General features: G+C 47.1%; 1 protein-coding gene across 1 annotated transcript in view; it reads right to left on the bottom strand.

Moving 5' to 3' along the window:
* The window catches only part of Plc21c (Phospholipase C at 21C), a 494941-nt gene that overhangs the window by 46215 nt on the left and 422132 nt on the right, over nucleotides 1–26594 (bottom strand). Inside the window, exons 8-17 of the mRNA XM_077694702.1 lie at nucleotides 21229–21336; nucleotides 19864–19960; nucleotides 11979–12078; nucleotides 11330–11402; nucleotides 9863–9914; nucleotides 9086–9240; nucleotides 7608–7808; nucleotides 6793–7059; nucleotides 5249–5552; nucleotides 3322–3390 (exon numbers count right to left, since the gene is read on the bottom strand). Coding sequence (XP_077550828.1) covers nucleotides 3322–3390; nucleotides 5249–5552; nucleotides 6793–7059; nucleotides 7608–7808; nucleotides 9086–9240; nucleotides 9863–9914; nucleotides 11330–11402; nucleotides 11979–12078; nucleotides 19864–19960; nucleotides 21229–21336 — 1426 coding nt within the window. The remainder of the gene's footprint in view (nucleotides 1–3321; nucleotides 3391–5248; nucleotides 5553–6792; nucleotides 7060–7607; nucleotides 7809–9085; nucleotides 9241–9862; nucleotides 9915–11329; nucleotides 11403–11978; nucleotides 12079–19863; nucleotides 19961–21228; nucleotides 21337–26594) is intronic.

Genomic DNA, 26594 nt, shown 5'->3' with positions numbered 1-26594 from the left:
ATCTCTAAAACTAAATTATGATGCAAAATAGTTCAACATTTTTTTTTCACTTTCGCTCCTAAAAATGCGCTGTTATCAGAAATGAAGAGAGCTGATAGGAGCTAAGAGTGCTGCGCCTGCGAGGCTGCAAGAAGAGCAAGAAATCTAACTAAGCCGGAAATACTGCAACGAAGTCAAGCCAAGCCATGCCATGGTCTTCGTTGGGTAGCCAATATGGCGACAACATCGCAGTGCGGCTGGCGTGTGTATATGTTCGGGAAAAAGACGGCCGAAGCAAGCGGCTTGCAGCGTTATTTCACATCAGACGCGTGTGCATCGTGTCATCGAGAAGTGTTGGAGATGTGTCTAACGCTCGCATAACTTTGGAAAGTATGAACCAAGCCACCGCCCGACCCATCTTTGACCCGTCACCTCGCCGTTCTGGACACCTTTGCTCCTTCTCTAGGGAACGAAGAGACTCCAATGTAATTGCGTGTTGTGGAAGGGTGAATGCCATTTTGAAGTTGCATCACAATGGGAATGGTGTTCAATCGGCCAATAATGCGCTCGATATGTACCTATGGCTGGACCATGCAGGTTTGGCTTGAGCAGTTTTTTGCACGCTGCCGTTATTTTATTGCATTGCAATTTATTCGTTCGTTCTTAATCAGGTTACGAACTTGTGCATCGTTAAATTATTCAGCCAGATTTCTGTCAGCCAGCGGAATTCGCATGTGTACCCTGATAATAAAATGTGTTGCCATGTTTCATTGCTTTGTTCAAAGTTGCCACTGGTTCTTATGGAACTAGTACACTCTGGTAGACCTATCAGACTAATACAATCTGATAGACCTAATAGAATAATACACACTGATATACCTAATAGACTAATACACACTGATAGACCTGATAGACTAATACAGACTGATGGACCTATAGACTAATACAGACTGATAGGTCTATTAGTGGAAGCATACACTTGTATTAGGATTTGTATCAGAATTTTTGCTAGCGGCCTTAGTCACCGATCGCTCAAAAGGCAGTTATTGCTAAAACAAAGCTCCACATGCGGGAAAGGGGATGTCAGTGTGGTGAAAAGTTGTATTAGGGGTTGTCATTTGCAATTGTACTGATAGCGGCGATGAAATATCCGCCACGATGCTAAGCCTAAAGTTCCCAGCAGACCTGAGCAATGCATTCTGGTTGCGGGTTGTCAAGGAAGCACCTCTAAACCTCGCAGCGCGCAAGTGCATTGCGTTTGAGGCCGGGTTTCCCTATTTTAAAATTGCCTACTAACGCATTTAGTCGCTCATTTCGCCCGGCCAGGTGCGGACTGCACCCTCAAAACCATTCTCTGGTTGTTTAATGCACTTCATACCAATTTTTTTTTCGGGTTAGCTTTTTTTTTGCAATTGAAGGAACTCCTTTCTGTCTACTTGCAGGGGTGGGCAACACAAACTCAGTGCAAGCCCAGCGGAGCCTGATGCAGAAGGCACGGGCCTAAATGGGACTGCGAGGAGTGACAAGCGAGAAAAGGGCAGCCAAACAACATAACAAAACTTGGGCCTATAATTGTCTTTTCTCTTTGACAACAAAAAAATAAAAACACTATCGTATTGACACGATTGTAAGTCAGTCGACTCGAATGTAGGTCAACCCCCCCCCCCCGAAACTGCATCACTCTAAAAAAAAAAGCGAGCGCAGAAAGCAGCCTGTTCGAACGCTGCTGTGAACGAGCACTGAAAGAGTTCTTCGGGCTCAGAGCAGTCATGACAGACGGGCGATTCAGCACAACACAGAAGTGACACAAGCACGCGGCAACGCGGCCACCTAGAAAATCGTATAGCACAGAGAAGCTTTTCTGTCAACTACCAATACCCCCCATACGGCGGCTCTTCCATCAATGATCGATGCGCCCACAAGAACCGTACGCTCGTGGTGTGCCCAGTAGATGTTAAAAAAGAAAAGCTTTTGTATAAGCACACGGAATAACCATGCGCTGTGGGTTCAGTGGGAAACTTTATTCCCAATCATGTGAACACATTCGCTGCGAGACGACAACCATCCAAGCTACCGGCAGCGGCCACTGCCACGCGATATCAAAACAAACAGCATGGCGGCTGACAGAAGCGGCCGCTTACGATTTCGTCTGGTTCGTGAGTACGTTACTTGCATTCAAGAAGCGTTTCGTTCGTCTCCAATAAAGAAAATGAGTATTACCGAATCCCATAAATCAATGCTTGGTGCTGACGTAAGCGCAACCATATCACGTTCAGTACAATTCCAAACACACTGGTGGAAGGTTAGCGGCTCTAGGTACGGTGGACAAAGGGCACAGATTGGGGACGCAAACTTTCACAGTCGGCATCACCTTTATTGACGCCAAAATGTATGCCATGGTAAACGCTACACTTCGACCGTAACCATAAAAACGACGGTGTTACGCTTTCCACAGCTCGTAGCATCCCTGATTTCTCATTTCTCTTGCCGTTACAAGCGGCACAAAGTTAGATTTCAATTCTAAGTCAAACCCCCAACATTGGATTGTCAAATCTTAAAAAAAGGGTCGACCTACAATCATGCAAATTCGCTATTTGGGTGCTCAGCTGTACAGTGATATTCTTGCGAATAGCACTTGGCCATCGCACGTGAACCGCCAGAATCTTGCGGGTTGCTTTCATCCACGTCGTATGCGTAGCTTGCTGTACACAGCTTCCGCCCTTCATCCATCAAGTGTTCTCGTAGAAACTCTTAGGGTAATGGTACCATCGCAGAGCCATACCGCGAAACGACTTGCGGCATTCTCCCCTGGCAAACACGACACAAAATATGCTCAAACAGCACAGGCGCGACCCGTGCACAGGCCAAGACCCGTACGGACACGGGCGGATCGTCTGCTTCCGTACTACCAAAAGTGTCTGTGCCGCTCCCCAAGGCGGCGCTCAGTGTACAATGTTAGGAGCGCCTCCTACCCAGCACAGGTTACCTATTCGCGTACATCCATTGCAGGATGACCCCAGCACATCAGGAAATGTACATCCAAGCATCGCCGTAGAGTGGATGTATAGTGGCCGTCCAAACTTGGCATTGGATGTACATTTTTCGGACGTCCCACGGGCGTCCATGGTTGCTTGGGTTGGTTCTGTACAGTACTGATAGTATGTTAAAACAAACAAATAAATAAATAAAATAAATTTCTCTAGGGGCGGGTAAAGGTTGCTGCTGAAACATTAAAGCAGTTCCATTTGTTCAGCACAGCGCTTACTAGTCCTCCCTTACTCGCACTTCCTGAACCTCCACTTTCCGGCAATAAATTGAGTGCAGTCAATTCTTGCAGCTTACCTAGTAAGGACAGGGTCTTTTCTTGGGTGCCTTCGTCTGAAAGGCTTCGTACTGTCTGGTCCAGTTTGCCTGCAGATGTTGAAAAAGATTGCAGGAAACTCCTCTTCACACCTGAGTGATTTTCCAATTGTCGAGCCAGTGTGAAAGTCGCTATCATTGCAACCACTAGAAACCTGTATTGAGTTCAGGCTACAACGTGTTGCTGTTTTAGATGTTTACACAAAACGTGTAATTCTCAATCCTGAACGAACAAATGTGGACACCTCAACACCATTATGTAAGAAAAAGCAAGCTTCTTGAAAAGCCCTCACTTTAAGGGAAATTGTTTGGAAGCTTCGGGCAGGGCAAGAAAGAAGAAAAATGTTGCCATGTTTTATTTTTTTGTTCATTCTGGCTTTAACAGCGAAAAGAAGCCGCGTGACTAGCCAAGCCAAGTAACAGAACGTTGCTAGATGCTGTAGCAGCGTGCACGACGGCACGGAATTGCAGCGACAGATTTCCCTCTAGTATATTACAAATTATTAATATATATAAAATATATATATATATAAAATACAAATGAATACGTATATATATTTTGCTCATCTGCTCATATAATACTGCTCATCTCTTAAAACAATGAACTAGATTTTTTTCAATTCCGAAGTGAAGTATTTGTTTTTGTAGAGAGCTAGATTTAGTTTACTAGAAAGTAAAATGGTTTCAACAGCACATGTCTGGTGACAGTAAAAAACAGCGGTAGCTTTTTTTGTGTTTTAGTGCATCATTTAGCTGTGGAAGCTGACTTATAGTTTCAGACCACTTTTATAATTCGATTCTTGATGTGCAGCAAAACTAAAAGTACTGGGCTGGTACTCACGAAGCCGTTTGCACGAAATGTATCGTAAAATAGTGATTGATCTCCCCCCGCGTGTGGTTTATTCCCTTTAAGGAGAGCAATGTGATAGCCGAAGCGCCGGCTAACCGTAGCTGGTTACACTAGCTTTGTAGATTAGGGCCCACTTTTTTACCTGCAACGCCAAGGATTGCTACAACGCCAGTAATTCTAATGAAAAACAACTGCCGTACAGTCTACTTCATTATTTTGGGCAAACGTTAGTGGGAAGTCTTCTGTGGAAACAGCAATGGGAAACGCAACACTGCCACGCGTATTTGAAGGTGGCTCCGAGTGGGCGCCGGTTCTAGCGCAGCCACTTCCCTTCCGTCACATACGTCACGTCCGGTCGCCGGTAGTGGCCACGTTTTCTATTCAGTTTCGGTTCCTAAAACCCCGAAGTCGGGAGCCGTTCGCGTCGTGCGTGTTGATGTTTGAGACGCATTATTTTTCGTTTCGCCATTATTTTTTTACGTGACATTATTTTTATGTCGTCAAAAATTTGAGTGCAGTTGGCCTTTAATGCCTTTCAATGCTAGAACAATTGTTCTCAAATTCCCCTTTTTACAATCGTTTTCCAATTCTCCTTTTACCCAAGAGCTGCAATGAAATGGAATCAAGCACCAGCATCACTCATCAATAGCATTGACTCAATTGACCGTATTGTATTCTGCCCTGTATTCTTTTTTTGTTTGGTTGTTTAAGTTATGCCCTGAATTTTTTTGTGCTCCATGTTGTTAAACCTCTGTTATCCACATCCTGTTTGGGCATTTCAATGGGCTTGTAGTAATACGTAAATAAAATAAATAAATACCGTATTTATTCGATTATAAGGCAATCATGATTATAAGGCGACGGGGCAATTTAGAGAGTCAAAGAAATCGCCATATATATATATACTAAGCTTCGAACAAAAGCCGCAGAATGACTTTGAGGCAATGGATTTTGGAAAAAAACTTCGCCTTATATTCGAATAAATACAGGAGTTCTGGTGTAGCTCCACTGCGCACAAAACAACCAGAATTGGGAAAAAAGCTTTTCTTTTCCACGCACGGTTCAGCGTGTCCTGCCTGGCCAGGTTTGTTGCGGGGCTCCTCTGGATTCCGCCGTTGAGCGCCGTCGGAGGGGGCCCCCCTGCCCCTCCGTCCAGGGAGTCCGCTGTGGTCACCACCCGGGGCTCTGCGCTGCCGCCCGCCGGCGTCAGCGAAGAGGCGGCGGAGGATGACGCGGCCCCTGCGGATGGAGAGCCGCCACTGCCATGCGTCGGTTGTGACGAAGCAGCCGCTGACGCCTCTGCCTTTGCTTGGGCCGGAGCGGCCTGCTGCGACGGACTACGGGTCTCGCCGGAGAGACCCCCCTGTAGGGAAAGGGGAGACCGACGGTGTGTTTTGTATCTGCGTGTCTGAAACAGATCTAAGCAAAAATACGCCACTTGTGAAACTCTCCAATAGGTCCCATGCATGCAAAAATCAAAGCCGTTCCACTCAATGTGAAAGCTGTCGGAAGTGCACAGCACTGATTCGCCATAATGGGCTGTACCGCCGTTATCCGCTCATTGATACCACCCAATGCAATTTAAATTTCCCGCCTCTGCAGTGGTCGCGTGCCCCCTGCCTGAAACAGCGCCAGCGGGAGTTCTGTTCCTTTTGTGCTTGCTTTTCCTCCCGCACACGCTGCGGCGTTGCACTACCACTTTGCACTACCACTACCACTTTGCACTACCGGCGTTGCACTACCACAACCAACCGGGTAAAAACCAACCCAATAAGCGCTCCTAACTAAATGAACACGGGTGCTGCCGGCTAATTAGATATATTTTGCCTGCAGTTTTCTTTATCAACGGGGAGATGTATGACAAGCGCCAGCGGTTCACGAGTTTCAAACAGTTATGACTATTTAAACCGCTTGGTTTTCGAAGCCTCTGTGGGACGCCCCTACGTCAGTACGCCGGGCTCTACTTGGGTCGGTTATCTCGCAGCACCATTCGATACTGGCAGTCACTTGACATTGAGTGTTACAGCGACCTACGACGGCAAGGCGAGCCCCCAAAGTGCTCTGCACTTACAACCGGCCCACCATTGGCCCTTCACTGAGAAAAAGCAGAAAAGGGGCAAGCATAAGGCATGTTGGCTAGACTGTCATCCGCAGGCAGAAAGTCGAAGTAGGACTCTTGAAAGTTGAAGTAGAAGCGGCAATAATGGAGCCAGAGCTACCTGTGCCCTGTACACAACTTCTTCCTCATCGTCATCGTCGTCGATGGTGGGCCTTGGCACGATAAGGATTGTCTGCCACATCCCGTGACTATTATCTATAGCGTCAAAGCTAATGCTCTGAACCAGTATGCAAAAAAGCATATTGCAATGTCATTACCTAAGAGGAGGTGACATTGAAGTCTTCATCCACTGGAACTCACTGACAAATGCTTTCACTGTTAGACATAAGTATGCATAAGCATAGCCGCCATAGTTGAAACACCGTAACATGGGTCTTACGCCACCAGACAGACACCCCCGAGATCGGACTGGGAAGCCCGACAACAGGAGTGCGCGGAAGAGAGGGAGTGAGACCGGCCCAACGTTGCTTGCACACACACATACCTGCTCGTCGAGGTCGTCGGTCAGAGCGCGCAGCTGGGTGGCGTGCTTCTCGATGCGGGACTGGTACTTGATGGGGTTAGCCAGGGCGTCGGCCAGCTCGGAGAGCCCGTCGGGCACGTAGTCCTTGACGGTGACATGCACGAAGAGCGTCTGCAGTAGCAGCGGCTGGCCCGACTCGTTGCGCAGCGACACGTGCCGGTAGCCCGGGCGTAGCCCCACCACGGGCAGGATGCGGTGCCCCAGCAGCTTCCCGCTGTCGTCGCACGCCTGCAACCGCAGCGGGAGCGACGGTCACACGTCGTCCGCGGGACGTGCAGAGGACATCCGTGGTACGTCTGGCATACATCCACGTTCGGGGACATGCCATCAAAGCACATGTGGGAAATGGATGCTCAATTGCATATCCCAGGCATTTGTCGCACGTCGTCCGTGGCACGCACAGAGGACGTCCGTGGTATACGTGCCATAAAAATACACGTGGGAAACGGATGCTCGATTGCATATCCCAGACAGTTGAGGAGGACCAATAACGGAGGAAGCCAACCGCTAAACTAGCTGCCAAAGCTCTCTTTGCCAGAAGAGATTGTGCTTTGTCAGAGGAACAACAGGGAAATCCCCTAGCTACTACAGACCGCATGCTGTCACGCATTAAACACTGCATAATCAATGAGAAATGAAGACTTCAAATGAAATGAACAACAGAAATGAACATGAGTCACGGCACGATACCGGATCAATACAAGCCTCAAGCGACCCGGAAGTGCAACAGTAGGGACGTGCAACAGGAGGGACGTAACACGACGCACAACACTCACCGATATGCGCAGCACGGCGAGGTCGGGGAGGACGACCTTCTTGAAGACGAAGGGCTCCTCGTCGTAGACGGGGTTGATGCCGTTGGCCGGGACGGTGCGTGTGCGGAAACGCCGCCGCACAGTGTCTGCGGGCAGGCCGAACATGTCCACCTCCACGTACGTGCCCACGTGCTTGTCCGACAGGAACTGACCCGAGATTATCTGCCGAAAAGGGGCCAAGAAGAGGGCACTGATTCTTGGGGCCACCATCATCATCGTCGTAGTCACCAGCCTGTTCGGGTCTAAAGCAGGTCAACGGTGTCTCCCCAAATTTCCCAGCCACTCCTTTAGCTAGTTTTTGAGCTCATTCCTTGCCCCCAAACTTCTTTGTTCATCCCTCCATTGAGTTTTCTTTATATTCCACCTACTTCATTTGATGTCCCTGGGTAGGCATTCCATTCAGCATCCTAGAAATGGGCAGGTTTGTTTCACTGGCACATTCGTGGATGGGTACTTCTGTGCTAATGAGCGCACACCAGCTCATGGTTGCAGTCATGAGTGGAAAATCATGAGCAAGCAACCTCAATGTGTCTATACGCACTTGTAGGTAGGTAACCAATTAAGGCTGATTCTGTGGGTGTCACAGGTAAAAAGGAGATTGACCAACATATCTCACTGAAGTGGAAGCTGAAATGTCTCATTTTAGAGATATTTTGGTCGGTGTTTCTACTCTCCATTACACGACCCAAACTGACTTGACAGAGCTGATTCCAATTCGATATGGTCTTGGGACAAAAAAAAAACTTTCTCAGGACATCCAGGACACAGTAGAATGGCCCCCCTAACCCCGACCTGGATCATCATCATCATCATCATCACCAGCCTATCTACGCTCACTGCAGGGCAAAGGCCTCTCCCATTATTCTCCAATTACCTCGGTCCTGTGCCAACTGCGACCACTTTATCCCTGCAAGCTTCTTGATCTCATCTGCCCATCTAACTTCCTGCCGCCCCCTGCAACGCTTGCTTTCTGTAGGGATGCACTCTGTTACCCTTAATGACCAAGGGTTATCTTCCTTTCACATTACATGCCCTGCCCATGTCCATTTCTTCTTCTTAATTTCTACTAATATGTCCTTAACACGCGTTTGTTCCCTGACCCACTTTGCATGCTCTCTTCTTGTCCCTTAACGTTACGCCTATCATCATCCGTTCCATTGCTCGCTGAGTCGTCCTCAATTCAAGTTGAACCATCTTAGTGAGCCTCCAAGTTTCTGCCCCGTTGGTGAGTACCGGCAAGATGCGGCTGCCATACCCTTTCTTGTTCAGGGACAATGGTACAGGCTGCCATTTATTATCTGGGAATGCCTGCCGAATGCACTCCACCCCATTCTATTATCTCTGCCTCGTGGTTGGGATCCGGGGTCCCACCAAGATACCAAGACTGGACGATGACACGCAGGCCAACGCTGGAGGTGTGGGGGGTGACGATCCCTCACCCGTATGGACACAGTGCCCGCGATGATGCCGTCGACCGTGGACTCCGTAAAGGGATCGAACTTGCGATCGGCCCGCCGCATGAAGTCCGGCTTCAGCAGATACCCGCTGCGGCCGTTGAACTCAAAGATGCCCAGGTTGAGCTGCATGCCCAGGTCTGCGTGGACAAATACAGCTCACCCCCCTTACAAGTGGAAAGAGCATTTCTAGCGAGAAATCATGGTTCCCAGCTTTATTATCTGACTAGATTTATAGATTATAGGTGGAATTGACAACCTCTAACTACCAAAATTCTTAGTCTAGCAAAGGACAATTATTTCCAGCTTGCAGGTTTTTTTCTTTTTACAGCTGGACTGAAAAATGCTAGCTGGAATTAGTAGCTGCCTGCTGGAACAAAATCTCATCCCAGCTAGAAATGAGCTAGAAGTAATTTCTAGCTAGACATTCTGTCTCTTTCTAGCTAGAAATACTTCTAGCTGGAAAAACTTTTTTCGTTCAATAATCCAACTGAAAAAATACGTATTTTCTACTGGGATGGCGAGGAATTCTGCACTTATATGCCCGAGAAAGAAACTGCCAACTGCTGGGTTCAGTGGCAATCAACGCACTCAAAATGGTGGAAGTAGGGCACACCATTTAAGGCCGCTTTTGGCTTCTGCATACTGCCAGTCGCAGTGGCTGTCAAGCTCAGTTACAGTGTACCATGGCTAGAACCCATTGTCAAAATTTGCCAAAGCTTCTCTTAAATTTCCCGTGAAACAATAAAGAAAAATACCAACCTAAGGTTTGAAAGTTTAAGGCTATGAGCTGGCAGCCTGCATTCCAGAATACCTGCGTGGAAAGGCAACAGACCCATTAGCCACACAACGGGGGGGGGGGGGGGGGGATACTGAAAAAGTGTTACACTAGATGAATGGAGCACAACAACTCATTCACAATTCAACTTGGTGCCACAACGGACTTTATATTGCCGGCACAGTTAGCACCTACTAGCACCAGTGTAACAGACCCACGTGCATTACAGGTACAACGTGCAATTTTTCAAACTACCACCACCTGTTTAATTGATGCACTCTAGCTTTAAAATTGGCACCGTTTCCCACGTTGCGATAAGCAGTCCTTCCTTAATTTAACAACCTACAGTGAGGTACTATATCTGCTTTACATGGTGCCCTTAGGAGCAAAAGTAGAAAGTACTCAGCAGTGACTATCAGCAGCAAATGATAAAAATGGTCACGGTGGCGAAAATTAATAACATAAAACATGGATGGTTTCATTGTGGCACACCTCAGCATTATACAGCATTATTGCTTTATCCGCTTATTAAATCGCAGTGAAAAGAAAGTATCGAAGATGCCTGGAAAGCAGCACGCAGGTATTTATCAGTGCAACCTTCAATGCAGGATGCGTAAAACTGTTGCTAAAAAGACCTTAAACTCCACAACAAAACCAGCGTGCACTGTACACTAATGTACTTCTCTATTCAAGAATGGTTTCCATGTAGCAGCAATATTCTGTTCCCCAAATTCCAGTTTCCGTAATGTTTCACCCAAGGAAAACAATCCCATTGCGTTCAGACTTGGCACAGCTTCCACATGGCTGCGAGATTAAGTGATGGTTAAATGATTGCAATGGATTGCGTATTATATCTAGGGGTGTGCGAATACTCGAATATACGAATACAAATCAAATAGTATTTCCACGAATAATTCCATTCACAAATCGAATAACCACTACTGAAGTTTTCGAATAGGCGAGTGGATTTTTCAAATGTTCCCGCCTACGCAATAGCGAGAGATTTTGATGCACGCTAACGCAGTGCTGCTACCCCGTTTGCTCGGCAATTTTCGACCAAATCGCAGCTTTCGACAAACGTGCCTGGCAGAGGCCGTAAATTTTATCCCACAGCACGGATTAATTTCTGATTGCGTCGATAAGATCCTTCCTGTAGATCCGATAAGATCCGTCGCTATAGACCCCGACCGCCATTTTGAATTCTGCGACCGGATGCTTACATAATAGAGCAGCTTCCAGTAAAGGAATTGGCGCCGCTATTGTTGCGTTTTTGACAGTGCCTCCGTGATTTGAAATCAGAAGAGGTTTTTTTAAGCTTTTTCTCCAAACTGGATTCGACATTCGATTCAAAGTTTACTATTCCGCATTTGCACATCCCTAATTATAACCGTTCCTGTCATTTCAAAATGACGGCACCAAAGCGAAATGTTGTTCCTTTCCAACCCACTCACTTGTGGCATGTAGTTGCTAGATGAGACCCGCGTTCCACTCGGGTATATTCTACTCAGTTGGCGCTTGTTGTAGCTGGAGTTGAGTTGGTCAAGGCTCTTAAAGAGGCACTAACATCTCAAGACATCTTCTGTATGCTAATCCCCCCTCCTATCATTAGTCTAAAATTCATCTACAATGGACATAAACGGGAAAACTAGTGCAGATCTTCGTAGAAAAAACAAGAAATACACAAATTACATGTCTTCTTGCCCTATGCTCCCTGAGGATTTCTAAAACACAGTGCTAGTAGAGGAACCTCATAACCCTAAACACGTTAGTGGCCAGAGCGCTACAGCGTAGGGTACTCCTTTTGCCAAACATTTATTACTAGCAATGCTTCGTAGAAAAATACGGTAACAATTGGCTTACCCCCCCACAATTGCACTATACACGCTGATGTCCTTGTGCTCAGTACAGACCTAAGGAGTGCTTTGCAAATGATATGGTTCTGATTAGTGTGGTATGCTGCGAGGTCACAGCGGGAGACCAGCCAGTTGAAGCATACGGGTCCGCTGCATTCTGGCTGTTCATGTTCGACTGTCACATCTGCCCACTGCCATGCCCACTAGGAATCAAATCACATGTCTGCCTGGGCTTTCCAAAGGATACTTGACAAACTCTACAGGATGTTCCTTGAGCAGGTTTGTGGCCTGGGTTTCCACAAATGACGAAATCTCGTAACTCGGTCCCGCTCTGAAAAAAACACACACTTCAGCGCTCACAACGTGAAGCAGGCATTCAATGAAAGAACCACGAGGAGAGAGGTCACTGTGATCAAGTTTAACAGAGTGTTGGCTGGGCAGCTGCATGTTACTGGCCGGCAGCTCGAAACATTAAGGAAGGCTCACCTGATCGCATTCCTACGGGACTGGCCAAGTCGTGACTTACGGGAAACCCTGGAAACCCTCGTACACCAATACAATTTTTTTTACAGATCCATAAAAACAGTCCAAATGGACTAGTTTGTTTCTTTCAGAAATATATCAAATCTTTACTGAATCTAAAAGTAAACAAGAAACACATTTTGGTTTGCGTAGTTTTCACTAGATGGCGCTAGCTGTCTAGCAAGCGAGAGTTTCATTTCTTTATTTGATGAGTACAGCAGTGACATGTTTGCACAATGAGTAAACTAGGCCGTTCGGAGTGTTTTCACGGATGAGAAAAACTTTTTCATTGTGGGTCGCTAAGTAGGGAGTCCCACAGAAGTGTTAACAGGGGAGTCCCCCTTAAAGGAGCCATGAAGAGAAAATGCAAGTTGGTTTTATTCGACAGATTTCGTGTTTTATAGTGCCCCCAGCGCTTGTCCGGATACAAACGGTGCTTTATTCACTGAGAAATTAAATAATTTAGGTTAAAATTTTGATTTTCCCGCTCAATCGTGCGTTTTCGTGGTCCCAAGTGACATCACTGAAACCGACCGACAGTATGATTCTAACGAGACAATCTTTTGAATGAACCAAACTTGTGTTTTCTCTTCATGGCTCCTTTAAGAGAGCCCCTCCGCTCTTGCAGCACCTCGAAACTACGATCCGGATCCCAGTAACATAAATGTTTGCCAGCGATGATGTTACGGTGACGCCTTACACGCATTCACTGACAATGGCATGGCAAGAATAGTGGAACAAGAAGCCGCTCGTGAAGCCACACCTCTTTACATGTTCAATCATTTCAACCATCCTGTAAAGCGTGCCACACCAGATGCTCACCGCTGTGTCACAAAGCCAACTTCAGAAACGCCTAAAAATTAAGTGCGCGAGAATGCTTTCGGCTCAGTTCAGTTCAGTTTCAGTTTTTCAGCGATTCTGAAAAAGTAGTACAATAATAATGATATACAGATGAGGACCCCATAGCTGAAAACTGTAATGAGACCCCCAAATCAGGCAGCGACTGAACCAGCATCCTTGGGCTCCGCTTCACAGTGCAAAAATAACGTGACAAAGACAGTTGCTCCATGTTTTGCTCCCGCCTTTGTCCCGTTATTCCAGCGCTGCGAAGATGAACTTCCACCAACTAGTCCGGCTTTCAACGTTACTTCACTTCAGTCTTTGGCCTCAGCTGCACTCCGCCGCAGCCACCGAGCCACGGCCTGCCCGTTTTGGTGCACTCCTCCTGGAGAAGCCCTTAAATTGGGGCAGCACAAAAGCGGCCCACTTCCTCGTACACATTACCTGGGCGCCATCACTCGACCCGACAGTTTGGTCTGAGTGGCTTTGAGTGTTGTCCCAACCATTGAAACCCAATGATAGAGGGAATCATTCTGGTGGTGCCCCAGCTTTTTTATCAACATCACCTTTTGCAACAAAATAAAGTGCAAAGGCATGTAAACTTTCTAAAAGGGCTACTGAAGTGCTTTTGAAACCGGGCAAAACTCTGCTTTTTACAGTTATTACATTGGTCAGCTTATGCCTATAAACTTTTTTTCGGCGTTTTTAGCTTGAGGACAGCGGTATTCGTCGTTAAAGTTGGCCCACTGCTCCCTGCCGCATCGCCGGTTGAGCGAGAAACCGAGAGACAGCGACCGGAAGTAGCGTCATATTCGGAAGACGGCCAGCGACGTGCGCCGCTGGTTTGCTGTGTCCGAGTTTTCTGGGCGAAGTTCCGAATTAAGCAGGCGTGTAATCTGCACTTTATTATTCATCATTGCCTTAAGTTGCTTCCGCGTCGATTTTTTTAACCGTAATGCTACTGTGTGATTCCCTAAAGCGACTCCTAGATACCAGAGATTTCCTACCCGAGCGCCCGTGGCTACTACACTGCCTTCACGAGTAGTCGCGGGGCCGGCCGTGTCGTCAGGTGCTCTGTGCTTCATACTTGAAGAGACGGGCTCAAACAAATACGGGGGTACCCCAAGTTTTTGATCCATAATTATAAGGGGATTAGAAAATTTGTGGGACCGCAGCGCTTTGGGCTTCCCGAACTTCTTGCTCGTTTTCCCGATCAACGTTGTTGGCTGTGACGACAGCTTGTCTGAGTAGCTATATTTTAAGAAGAAATCAAGCAAGCTGAAAGCATCAAGCGTTTTCTGCACGCGGAAGCGCTCCGCAAACTCGCCGGTCGTGCAGGCCGATATGACCCACGAAACGGCTCGCACACGCATAGAGCGGTCGCTGCCGTCCAGAAGCAAGGCCGTTGCGAAAAGCAAATGAACATGCAAGAGAGTGGATGATAGTGTGGTGAAAAATTGTGCTAGGGATTGTCGTCCAAGGTGATTTTGAAAGAGGTGATCGAATTTGTATCACAATGCGGAGCGCGAACCGGTCACAGAGCTCGTCGACGGCAGCAAATGAACCTGCCCGAGTACGAGATGCGGCGAGAGGCCGATGGATGGCATTACCTGCGCGCAAAAACGAACGCAGAACCGATGGCTAGAATGACTATCAACGTAAAAATAAGGTTCCACAAGCGAGAAAGGGGATGATAGTGCGGTGAAAAACTGTATCAAGTATAGTCATTCGCAATAGTAGAGATAGCAGCTGTAGAGGGCGCTACACGCCATTCTTGATATATGCTGTTGTGACCAATAAAGGCGGGCGTCATTCGTTCGGCTATCACCGCTCCAGTCACTGGTGCGTGCACGGCTAGCAGCCGTCAGCACTCATTTCCTTACATGGTGTCAGAAGTGGGATCACTGAGTACGGTCTTCACTGCCGCTGCTAACCTTGTGCGGTGGCAAACAAGTCAGAGGCCACATTTGCTGGGATGCCTAGAGCTTCGACTTCGCCGACCCAAGTGCGTGGCCTACCTGGATTGAGCAGTTCGAGGACTATGCGTTCGCTACACGACTGCACCAAGCTACAGACGAGGTCCGGGTACGAACACTTCTTTACTGCATGGGTACTCAGGCTCGACACGTTCTAGCTTTCTGAACTTATCTGCCGAAGAAGTTCAGCCATACAGCGTTGTGAAAAGCAAGTTCACTTCGTAACACAGACTTCGTATTTCGTGCACCCTGTCAATGAAGTTATCGTTTTCACAAGCGGATGCAGCAAGCAGGTGAATGCATTGATGCTTTTTATTCCGCATTGCGAAACATGATAAAGAAATGCAACTACGGCTCAGCGTCCGTCGAGGACAGGCTCGTTCAGGATTGACTTATCCTTGGTTTGTTGGACAGCAGGTTATCAGAACAGCTATGCCGCACTCCCGACTTATCGCTTGACAAAGCGCTCCTGCATGCGTGACTGCACGAAGATGCGGAACGAGAAAAACGGGAACGCGAAACCCAGTTATCGGCACCAATCTCCGTTGATGCAGTAAAACACAGGCTAGCGCCAAGGCAGTCACGTAATCAAGCGCAAGAATCAAGGGAAACGTCCCCCCGTCGCCGCGCACGGATCGTGTCATTTCTACGGACGAGATGCGCATCCACGGGAATTCTGCCCTGCCAAAAGAGCCGTTTGCAAGTTTTGCAAAAAGAAAGGACATTTTGAAGCTGTTTGCTTAGCTAAACAACGTTCACAAAGCAGGCACGCTATCGAGATGCATGCCGTGAACACCAGTCACAAGGCGAAAGCCAAGTTTGTTTGTGTTCAAGTGAACGGCGTCCCGCTCGAGTTCAAGGTCGAGTCGGGAACAGATGTTAATGTTCTTCGAAGCACTTTTCCCGGGGTACCTTCGCAACTCGAAAAACCGGATGGTCATTTCACTGGTCCAGGGACCATCCCTTGAAGGTATCGGGCCAATTCACACCTACATTGGAGTGGAAGAGCTGCAGCTGCATGCAGCCAGTGTACGTCATGCTTTCACAGACTACTCCTCTTCTGGGCTACCCTGCTATCCTCGCATTCGGTGTCGTTAAGTTCATCGATGCCGCCCAGCGTGGTAAAAAGCTTGCTCTGCAAGTGACTCAGCCCCAGGCCAGGATATGTTTGAAGGGCTAGGTACAGTAGGGGAGGAGTACACAATTCGACTCAAGCCAAATGCAAAACCATTCGCTCTCAGTGTACCTCGCAGAATTCCCATCCCTCTGTACAACACGGTAAAGCAGGAGCTGGACCAGATAGAAAATCAAGGCATCACAAGGCGCATTGCACAGCTGACACCATGGTGTGCCGGACTTGTCGCAGTACCGAAGGCTTCGGGCGGATACCGAATATGCATGGACCTAATGAAGCTCAACAAAGAGGTTCTCCGTGAAAGGCACGAGCTTCGAATGGGTAGTCGGGCAACTTGGAGATGCAAAAGTGTTCTCAAAACTCGACGCCACAGCAGGGTTTCCCCAAGTGCGGTTGTCTCAAGAATGCCAAGAGTATACCACATTTGTCACGCCATTCGGGTGCTACTGCTACTGCCGTCTTCCTTCGGACTGACTTCGGCACCAGAGTATTTTCAGCATGAAATGGCTCGTATTTTGGAGGGACAGCAAAATTTCGTCAACATGATAGACGACATCCTTGTCTTCGGAAAAGACTTGACTTGTGATGTGTTTTGTTTCGTGTGTGCTAATCTCGGGGAAGAGATGTAGAGGGCGCTACATGCCATTCTTGCTATATATTATTGTGACCAATAAAGGTGGGCGTGATTTGTTCGGCTAGCACTGCTCCAGTCACTGGTGCATGCGCGGCTAGCAGCCGTCAGCACTCATTTCCCTACAGCAGCGACCAAATATCTGTCTTGGTGCTAAGCCTAAAGTTCCCAACATCCGGGACTGGAGCTGTTGGGGAAGGCGTTTTTCTAAAGTTCATCGGGGACCAGCGTGCTGCGGTTTCGTTCCTCTACCTTTTGGGGGACCACCAGCGTTCGATTCCCCTATTTTAAAACTGCGTTTGCGCTGCAATGATACGTTCCGCTGACCTGCCGAGCAGCGAACCGGCACCAGCACCCCTCCGCACGACGCGGTGGCTGGCGGTGGCGGCCGCATCGCTAGCTGCTGCCTGCGCGCATCGCAGGCCGCTGCACAGAGCGTGTTGCCGCCTGTCCGAATGTAAAAACAAAGTTTTACATTGGAAAAACAAAGTTTTACATAATGGTGTATTGAAAAATTGTGCTAGGAATTGTGACTAGCGCTGGTAGTGAAAGCGGGGAACCAATATCTGCACAACTTCCCTGCACCCGAGAAACAGAAGTCGGCCATGAGTCGTCGGGGGAGAACCCCTTTCTAAAGCTCGCAAAGCTCGCCAAGAGCGAACTTGTTGCGTTTATACTTGTTCTAAGGAAAGATTGTGTGAGCACTCCATTCACCACAGGTCCTTCTGGCCCGTATCTGAACGAGTACAGATTGAGATCTTCAGGCAGAGCAGTCACCACAGCGCCGGCACTTCCGAATATGACGTCATCTGCAGCCGGCCAATCCTGAAAGGCAGCCAGGGCTCTGACCGCGCCGCCGGGCAGGGATCGTTTATTTTGACGAAAAAAGATGGTTTGGGTGTATTTACACATAAAATAAACGATTTTCGTATTCAGCGTCAAGAAAAGCATACTGCAATGCCCCCAACAAAATTTTTTTAAAAAGCTCTTCACCAGCCCTTTAAGGGTTGTCCGACTGAATGCCTGGGACGCTTCGCAAAAGAAAGCGATTCGCATCGTTGCGGGCGAACAGTACTGTGCTCATACTAAACCACTCTTCGTTCGCTTCAAATGTCTACCCGTTCACATGATGCTGCAGTACATTATTGTTTCATTGTTCACTTCTAAAGCCTCACTCCGCACCACTTTCCTAATGAAAATGTCAGTATTGCAAGAACGCATACCGGCCGCGAACACTCGAAACACAGAAAAGTGGCTTGTTCCCAGAACGCCCACAAACTACGGTCAACAAATGTTAAAATATATAATACGCTACACCCTGAACAGTAATATAGCTTTTTTTTGATGGTCCCAAATAAATAAGCTCGATCTAATTGAACAATTTTTAAGCAGAATTTCTGAAGGGTAGAAGATAGCAGCGAGTTCTCACGTGGCGTGCTACACTGCTTTACTTTTATTTGTCCAAAAAGACTTGTCGGATTTGCCTTTGAGTTCCATATATGTGCGTGCGTGTTTTTTTTTCTTCTTTTTTTACGTTGTTCACAGCGTCGTGTGAACGTCTGGTTCTTCCATTTTTTTGTTGTTATTTCGTTACAAAGCGTGCCAAGCTTTTTTGTCATTTGTTTTCCCCGAAAGTAAGTTGTAAGAAATTGTCGTTTCCCCTGCAGGTATGCATGCGTGCATTGGACTTTTGTGCACATGTCATACACCTGTATCCGTGTTTATGCCAGTGTGTATATGATCACGGGTGTTGGAATTTTTTTGGCGTGTACATGTGCTTATACATGTAGTGTACAGTGCGCGTCAGGCTTGTCTAGGGCAAGCGAGCACGCGGCTTCCGAGAAAGCTGGCGACATCTGCTGATAGTGGCTGGGTTGGAGATAGCTTGCCATTGCGCGTGCGTGGATCTCGGACAGGCTCGGGTCGGTCGTCTTATAGCATGAGCCTCTCAAACTTAGAGACGCCAGGCCCCACAAGGGGCGCTTTTATTCTGAAGTGCCAATCGTAGGCGGTGACACAGGGTAAGCACGTAATTTGATGCCATGCATTATCAGTGCAGCCGTTACTTAATCGCACAAATGTTTTGACGGAAAGTGCTGCAGTGCGTTCTTGTTGCGTGCTTTTCGTTTGCTAAACGTGAGATTCAGAAGATTACCGAAGGTCGTTTTCTAGCATTGCGGAACCACCTGATGGGTTATTGCACCGCGTCGAACGACGCGTCTATCTGTCCTGTCAACGCTCCAGGCTGCCACTGTGAAAGACAATCGCCCCTCGAGGGTGGTGGCGCCTGCAAATTCGAGTGGCACATGCAAAACGAAGACCGGCCTGACCCTGTCCGAGATCGGCGCACGCGCAATGGCAAGCTATCTCCAACCCAGCCGCTATCAGCAGATGTCGCCAGCACACTCCCAATCCGCGCGTTCGCTTGCCCTAGACAAGCCTGACACGCACTGTACTGTGGTGTTATATTTATATTTGTGCGTATGAAATTATTTCTGTTATTTTGTTGTTCTTGATCACACCGTTTTTGGGAACATTTTTTTCTTTTTCTTCTCTCTATCTCCTTTCCTATTTTTTCGAGCCTGCAAGTATCTTGTGTTCTCCCGCTGCCACCTTGTGTGTAGGGCCTCAGGCCTCGTCAAGGTGCTGAATGGGCAGCTTTTTGTCTGAGGTCCGTTTTTCCACTGAGGAAAGTAAAAAAAAAAACATTCCTGATTTTCTGATTCTGACAACAATGGTGGATTTCGCTGCCTGCTAGTTCACTCACTTGAAAGCACTTGCCGTGTAGTGTTGTACCGGCGTGAACAGCCACTTGGTGCTACTTCTGAGTGCTACGGAATGCCTCGTGCTTTGGAACGCTTCAAAGCCTGTTACAGACACCAACGTCGGCATTTTTGCTCAATGAGGCATTTCGTACTTTCGCATTACCAAATTAGAAACGTTCAGCACCCATGCTCCGTTGCATTGCTTTTTCCATTTCCCACCTGTCGACACTTTTAGTGTCAGGCAAACAGGAACAGATACTCACTCTCGGCGTGCTCGAAGGAGTGAAAGCGCACCGGCTGAATGTAGTTTACGAGCGCAGACATTTCCGCAACGGCCTCGGACTCCTTTGCAGCGGTGCCCTGCAATAGAAGGGGGCACGTGCACAGGGGCCTTGAGAAACACTGCTTTGCCCCGATCAAATTGATGCTGGTTTCATCGAAAACTTGAGACAAACAATGAAGATGGAGTGAGTAAATTGAGATGAAGCAGTGTCAACTAAGCCACTTTCCGGCGACTTTATTATGACGCAACAAAATCCTGTTTGCATGACTGGCGGCCAAGACTACAGCCACCGTACAGGAGCGACTGTAGTGGGTCCTCTGGCTCCATTCACTTGTACCACCTGAATGGCAACGTACTGATAACTATGCTTTTCATTCCAGCCAATACCATGTATTGCCTGGAACGAGTTTGAAAGTTCCTCAGTAACTCTTGCATTTTTTTCAGTTAGGAAACATCTTCAGGAATAAAGTTACTTTTCAGGCAGAAATAAAGTTACTGAGTGAGTTCTTTCACACTGAACCAAGGTGCATTTCGTTCTCACAGCCCCTTTAACACAGCACATGCTCAACGGCACTCAGCAAAAACAATGCTTGACCACTGCAGCTTTCTGGCTTGTACAACACTACTTTAACAGACAACTGCAATGTTGCATCTAACAACAGTTCGCACTGTACAGAGGGAGTTTTCCTTAAAGATGAGCATTTAATAAGTCGGAGTATTTGACTGTTTAAACAAGTCTCCAACAATGTTTAGTGCAGGCCATCAGAATGAAGTAGAAGGAATATTCCTCAAGATCAGCAGATGAGACTTTCAATTTCCCCTCAAGCCTCTACTGACACCAATTCAATGTTAGTGGTTCCCTGTTTCGCTTCCACACTAGACATTTAGCTGCCATCAGAAACATTCCACACTGCTGCTAGTGAAACGTTCCCTCCCACCCAGCTAAAAAATAAAGAGTAGCTGGATTACGGCGTAACTCTTTTGCTCTTTGCAGTGGCTCCGACCGAGGAAGGCAATCTGCATACACTGAGGGCAACCATTGCAAGAAAGCAGAGCACAGGCGAGAATTCCTAGAAAGTTTTCCAGTTCATAAAACTTGCTCTGTCTTTGAAAGAGGACTGGCCTCCGTCAGGTGTTTGAACACCCTTTAGATGCCTTCCATTCCGAAGTTCGCATTTTGATGTAAACTGGAAGTAAATTTGATGATGACGATTATGATGGCGATGATGAATGAGCTGAGCACAAGTGAGGCTTTTCCTGCGCTCACGCCACCTCCTTTCATCCTTGCACGAGTCACAAAAGGTGAAGAAAGAAGCAGCCCAGGCTCCACCATACGGGCACTCACTTCATTCTGGTCTTCGGCGGACCGGTCGGGGACCTCTTCTTCCTCAGTGCCAGAGTCGGACTCCCACTCTTCAGCCTCCGAGCCAATGCCCTTGGCCTCCCCATTCACCTGGGTGCGAAAAGAGGGGAGCGGGAGGTCATTCAGGACACGTTGCCCAGAGTACATTCGCGGCGGAAGGGTGACAGTACGATAGAGTGAAAAAAATGAGCCACGTATCTGCTTGCCTTACTGCCTCAAATGTCTTCCCCTACCGTGTAACCGTTCTCTGCCCTCTCACTCCTTTCGCGACGAATTAAGTGGAGGCCTGTTCAATGCAATTCAATTTTACCACCTTCATAATGCTCATGGGCCATCAGTGCAGCGTGCATCTTTGCGTATATTTTCTTTTTGTTTCTTGTCCTGCCTAGAACATAACAAGCAGGAGTTTTGCTCTTTTTTTTCCGAGCTTCCTTTTACCTCGCATGAGCTGGAGACCTTCTGTGCCATTTTTAGCATGTTGCTTTTTTGCCTTGTTATTGTAAAAATGAACCGAATCGCTACTCTTAACATAATAATAATAATGATGATCAATCAATCAATCAATCAATCAATCTCTTTATTATAGTGCCCAGGTACAGCCGTAGCCTTTGTGCTGGCGCACTTAAGAAAAAGACAGACGACGACACAAATACATCCACACGTGAGAAGAACAACAAAATACAAGCGAAGAAAAAAAACTATAATGAAGAATAAAGGTCATTTAACAAAATCAATGATTTCGGCACACTAAAGTTTGAACAATCGCGAAACGATAAAACACAGTGTCATAAAAATTTGACAATACAGACGGGCAGATATAGATATATATGAGTAGGAACAGTAACAAAGGCGAGCAACATAAACGAAAATAGGGCAATGAAAATAGAATTAAAACTGGTCGGAAATAATAATAATAATAACAATAATAATAATAATAATGTGAGCATGTTCTGAGCATCGCGTCGTATTTACAGTGACCGGCTCGTATATTGTGGGCACCATCCTGTGCTTCATCTTCTTCCTTTCACAATCATCCTCATCACCATCCTACCAACCCTCCTCTTGAGAATATCATCATCATCGGAGGCTGTTTCCGAGTCCGCGGCAGTTGCGACGCTTCCCAATAAACGTCCTCCTGCACCTGTCTCTTCAGGCCCTCTCAATAATAATAATGTTATTACAATGTTATTATAACTAATTATAATATTCATATTACAATATCATAATTATTAGTAAACGATAACAATTAATGCCTGGCCCGCCGGTTATGTACCTACAGTTTGCCTCGTGTGTGCCTGAAATTCGCCTTGCACTAGGAAGTGGGAACATGTGCAACTTGTGCCAGCAGTATTACATGTGCAGAATGGTTCTGCCCATTATATTCTTTTTGTGAACTGTTTCAACTTTTGGCCACAAGGCCGCATCGAGGAACGGGCAGACCACCGTTCCCCAGTTTAAGGGGTCCAAGAAAGACTTCAGAAGAGGAGACGCCCAGTGTGGCGCAAAATGGCATTCATTGGGAGACAGTGAAGGAACAAAGCAGCGTCTCGCTCAGCTGTGTTTCCTCTAAGCACGCACATTTCGCCAGGCAAAGGTAAACATCTCCTGTGCCTTTCGTAAGCACACCCTGCCAGGGTGGCTCATTGTGCTGCTGAGCCCAAGGACATTGCAGACCGCGGTGGCCGATTTCTTAGAGGAGGCGAAAAGCAAAAACGCCCGTCCGTACGAGACTTTCCCGCACGTTAAAGATCCCCAGGTGCTCAAAACCGATCAGTAGCTCTCGTATATGGTGTGCCTCGGGCAGAGACCAGGCGTTGCTTCAGGGTGTCAAACCCCACAATCAATCGATTGATTGATTGATTGTAGGGTTTTAACGAGCCTACGCAACGTCGGCGATGAAGCGCACCATAGTGGAGGGCTCCAGATTAATTTTGACCACCTGGGGATCTTTACGTGCGCCGAAATCTCGTACACACGGGCTTTTGCTTTTCTGCATTTGCTTTTCTGCTTTTGCAAATCTGCTTTTGGCCTCCTCCAGAAAAGCGGCCGCCGCAGCCTACAATTGAAGCCGCAACGTCCTTGCGCTGAGCAGCACGATGCCTTAGCCACTGAGCCACCGCGGCAGGTTGCCAAGTGTATGCTTCAGCACTTTTATAAGTTGCATTCTCACCGATTTTGCACTTTCACGGCTTTATGCTGGAATGGCGCCATTTCGTATATAGACATATATCCCACAGCAGCAAGTTCAAGACACCCTGATGACAAAGAAAGCAGCATTCTTATTTTGCTTCAACACAACAGACTTTATTTAGTTCCCTGACAGTAGCTACTATTTGGCAGTATTGCTTAGCCAGAGCTTGCACTAAGCTTCTAACACATAAAGGCAAGCTGAGAAGCTTGGCTGCAGGATTAAGTAGCTCATCGAGTGAGAAACCCACTGCCTGAGAAACATGGCCAATAAGTTCTACTGGGCTGCCGTGCATTCAACAGCTCGTGCATCATTAATAAAACGCAAGAAGGCCCCATGGTACAAGCCTTGGAAACAAAGGTGCACGAAACCGCAGCTGCAACCTACACAGCCACGGAAATTCACGAACAAAGGCCAAATGCGCCAACATGAGCCCAGAGAGCAGCAACAACAAACCTCTCAACTGCTGGATCGAAATAAAGGTGAACTCAGCAATGCGGCTCACACACGTCTCTGGTCAGTGGTCACTGGTGTCCCTAAAAATAAGTTTCGTTCACACTGTGACACTTCAAGGGTGCCACCATCTTGTTGCTTCTGCATTCTCAGTCGGTCAACAGCTTGCCCTCCCTGCTCTGTGGCTGCACGTTCGGAACGTGAACCAAAGATGCCACCCTTCGCAGCACATCCGCTGCAGAAACACGTCTGAAGAGGCTGTTCTGCGGTGTCCTCGGCAGTGCTGTCTACAAACGATCCGGCCAGACTTAGCGGCGAGGCCGTACAAGTGGCCATCTCGCAACAGTGATAAATGCCAGGACGGCCGCCGTTGCTCACTTGCATGCCTCAGTGGTGGCACTCTAAGAGCTTATTTAGTGACTTTAGCGGTCCCCATGCACGAGTAATGGCAAACATGAGTCGGAGCGAACCGTGCGCAGGTACTCAATAAGACACGAACACTTTCGCAATCCGCACATCATAAGAACTGCTTGAGTGTCCTCGCAGTACTTTTTGTTCTTTTTTCTGCCGCCCAGCTGTAAGCTAGCACTCTGGACAAGAACGTCATGCAGAATTCATGCGTGCATAATGAATGGAATAGATCCCAGTCGACACATAGGTGAGGTGTTTGCGCAATGCGTTCACAGAGGCCGGACTAGCGGTGTGCCAGCTGCTGACGTCAAAACCCGTGGGGCATCAAAAATGCAGCAGCCGCGAGCGAAGCCCTTAGAGGGGAGGCGTGCGAGGGGAAATGCTGGGCATTCCAGCCTTATCCTGCACTGCCTCACTGTTCAGGAGAATTTATGGACTGATTAGTGTCAATGAGAAGAGAAAAAGCAAAGTTTTTAGGCTACTGGCTACACTTAAAAATGTGATCGGATGTACAGTTGAACCTCGTTATAAGAGACATGGATGTAAGAGACAAATGGGTATAAGAGACACTATTCACCCACATGGTTGGCTGCCCTATCTTTCTCATTAAATTGACCTCTTTTATAACAGACATCGGATGTAGAAGATTGGTTATAAGGGACAAGTCATCCTTGAAGTTTAACCAATATTCTCGCTTGTAACAGACATTTTAACTTCAGATGCAGTGCCACCAGTCACTAATTGCAGTTGCTTCCATTCTGGAAACACTGGTGGACGACAGACGCCTGCAGTTGCTATTTATTATAACTTCAGCAAACACACAGTGGTTCAGTCAGCTATGAAATGACGATGAGAAGCCCTGCCAATGGAAATGCAACTTACAGAAGTGGTTGAAGCTTACTGCCATCCATTGGATGGAGCGCAATCGCACATGCGGGCTCTCCCACTCGCGTAGCTCCCAATCAAGAAGCATCGCAGATGTTGAATCCTGGAAGCGTAATGAATAGCCTGAGCACACAGCGGAAGAAGCTGTGCGCTCTGGCTATTCATCAGGCCTGTGAACTCAACATCTACGATTCATCTTCCACAAACAAGGAAAGGAAAAAAAGCTCGTAGAATTGGTTGTAAAAAACAGGGTAAATATAGTCATGAAGCAAACAAAGATTCAGAACCGTTTCATAAATTCGTGGGGCCAAACATAAATTACCTAGAATGAATCTTTTGCAGCATGTTTTAGTGTTCTTTTGAGCTTATTTTAGTCATATAGTGCCTGCATTGAAATAGGGGTTGATCAGTAAGTGAAAAAACATGGTACCCTGCTTATAAGAGACATCTCATATAAGAGACAGAAACTGCTCCCCGGTACGTGTCTCTTATAAAGGGGTTCAACTGTATCTCTAACAGCTCACATCAAGCTAATGTCATTTCTTTCAAACATGACTTATCGGCTACACCCCTCAAAAATTTTGGTGTGTTCTTGATCCTGGTGATCATCCTCATATTATCCTTGTAGACGGCAATAACATCATTTTTATGCCCAACTGTGAACACGTTATAAAAGGGTACATTCATATAATCGGTACCCCTGTGCAAGCAAGTCATGTCAATCCTCAAAGCTAATTTCTTTTCTGAAATGAGTATAATCAGCGATGCAGGTATTTTCCCACTACAAAGTTGACTCAAATTTCTACTGCTTGTCATCACACTGCAGTTTTAATAAGAAAATGTGAAAAATACATCAGCAAGCATTTTTTTCACCCTGTCTGCTGTCTTGTCACTGTCCTTATCAAAAGGTTACATCCTGTATGCGTACTATGTAATCAAATTGAAAAATTAATTCCATTTTGCAATCTGGAGAGTGCTTTTCACCACTAAACGGTAGTTTTAACCCATTACATGCTAACTCTAGAACATCTACTATAAACACATCCCTCACTGAATAACTGGGCAACCTTAACATTACCCTTAAATACAGACGATTTTCGCAAAGGATACGGTACTCATGTGACGCACAGCTGACCGGGTTGATTCATTCATTGCATACATTCATCTCTGGATGGCGGATAGCAGGGCAATGCTATTTTCTTTGCATTTTCAGAAGCTTTCAACCGTATTCCTCATCACCGTATTCTAACCAAACTGTCTAGGCTTAATATTCAGCGTAACATTTTCTTTCCTTCCGGATACAGAAGTCTGAGAGGGAAAATCTTTTGCCAATGACAAAATGTTACATTACGAGCTACCACATCATCTCCATGGAACCACGAACTTGAAAATGTTCTCCACCCAGTGATTG

This window comes from Haemaphysalis longicornis, unplaced genomic scaffold (assembly GCF_048455015.1).
Source record: "Haemaphysalis longicornis isolate Haplotype H1 unplaced genomic scaffold, Haemaphysalis longicornis Haplotype H1 scaffold_13, whole genome shotgun sequence".
Lineage (NCBI taxonomy): Eukaryota > Metazoa > Arthropoda > Arachnida > Ixodida > Ixodidae > Haemaphysalis > Haemaphysalis longicornis.
The sequence above is the reverse complement of the archived record's forward strand: the minus strand, read 5'-3'. Positions and strand labels throughout refer to the sequence as shown.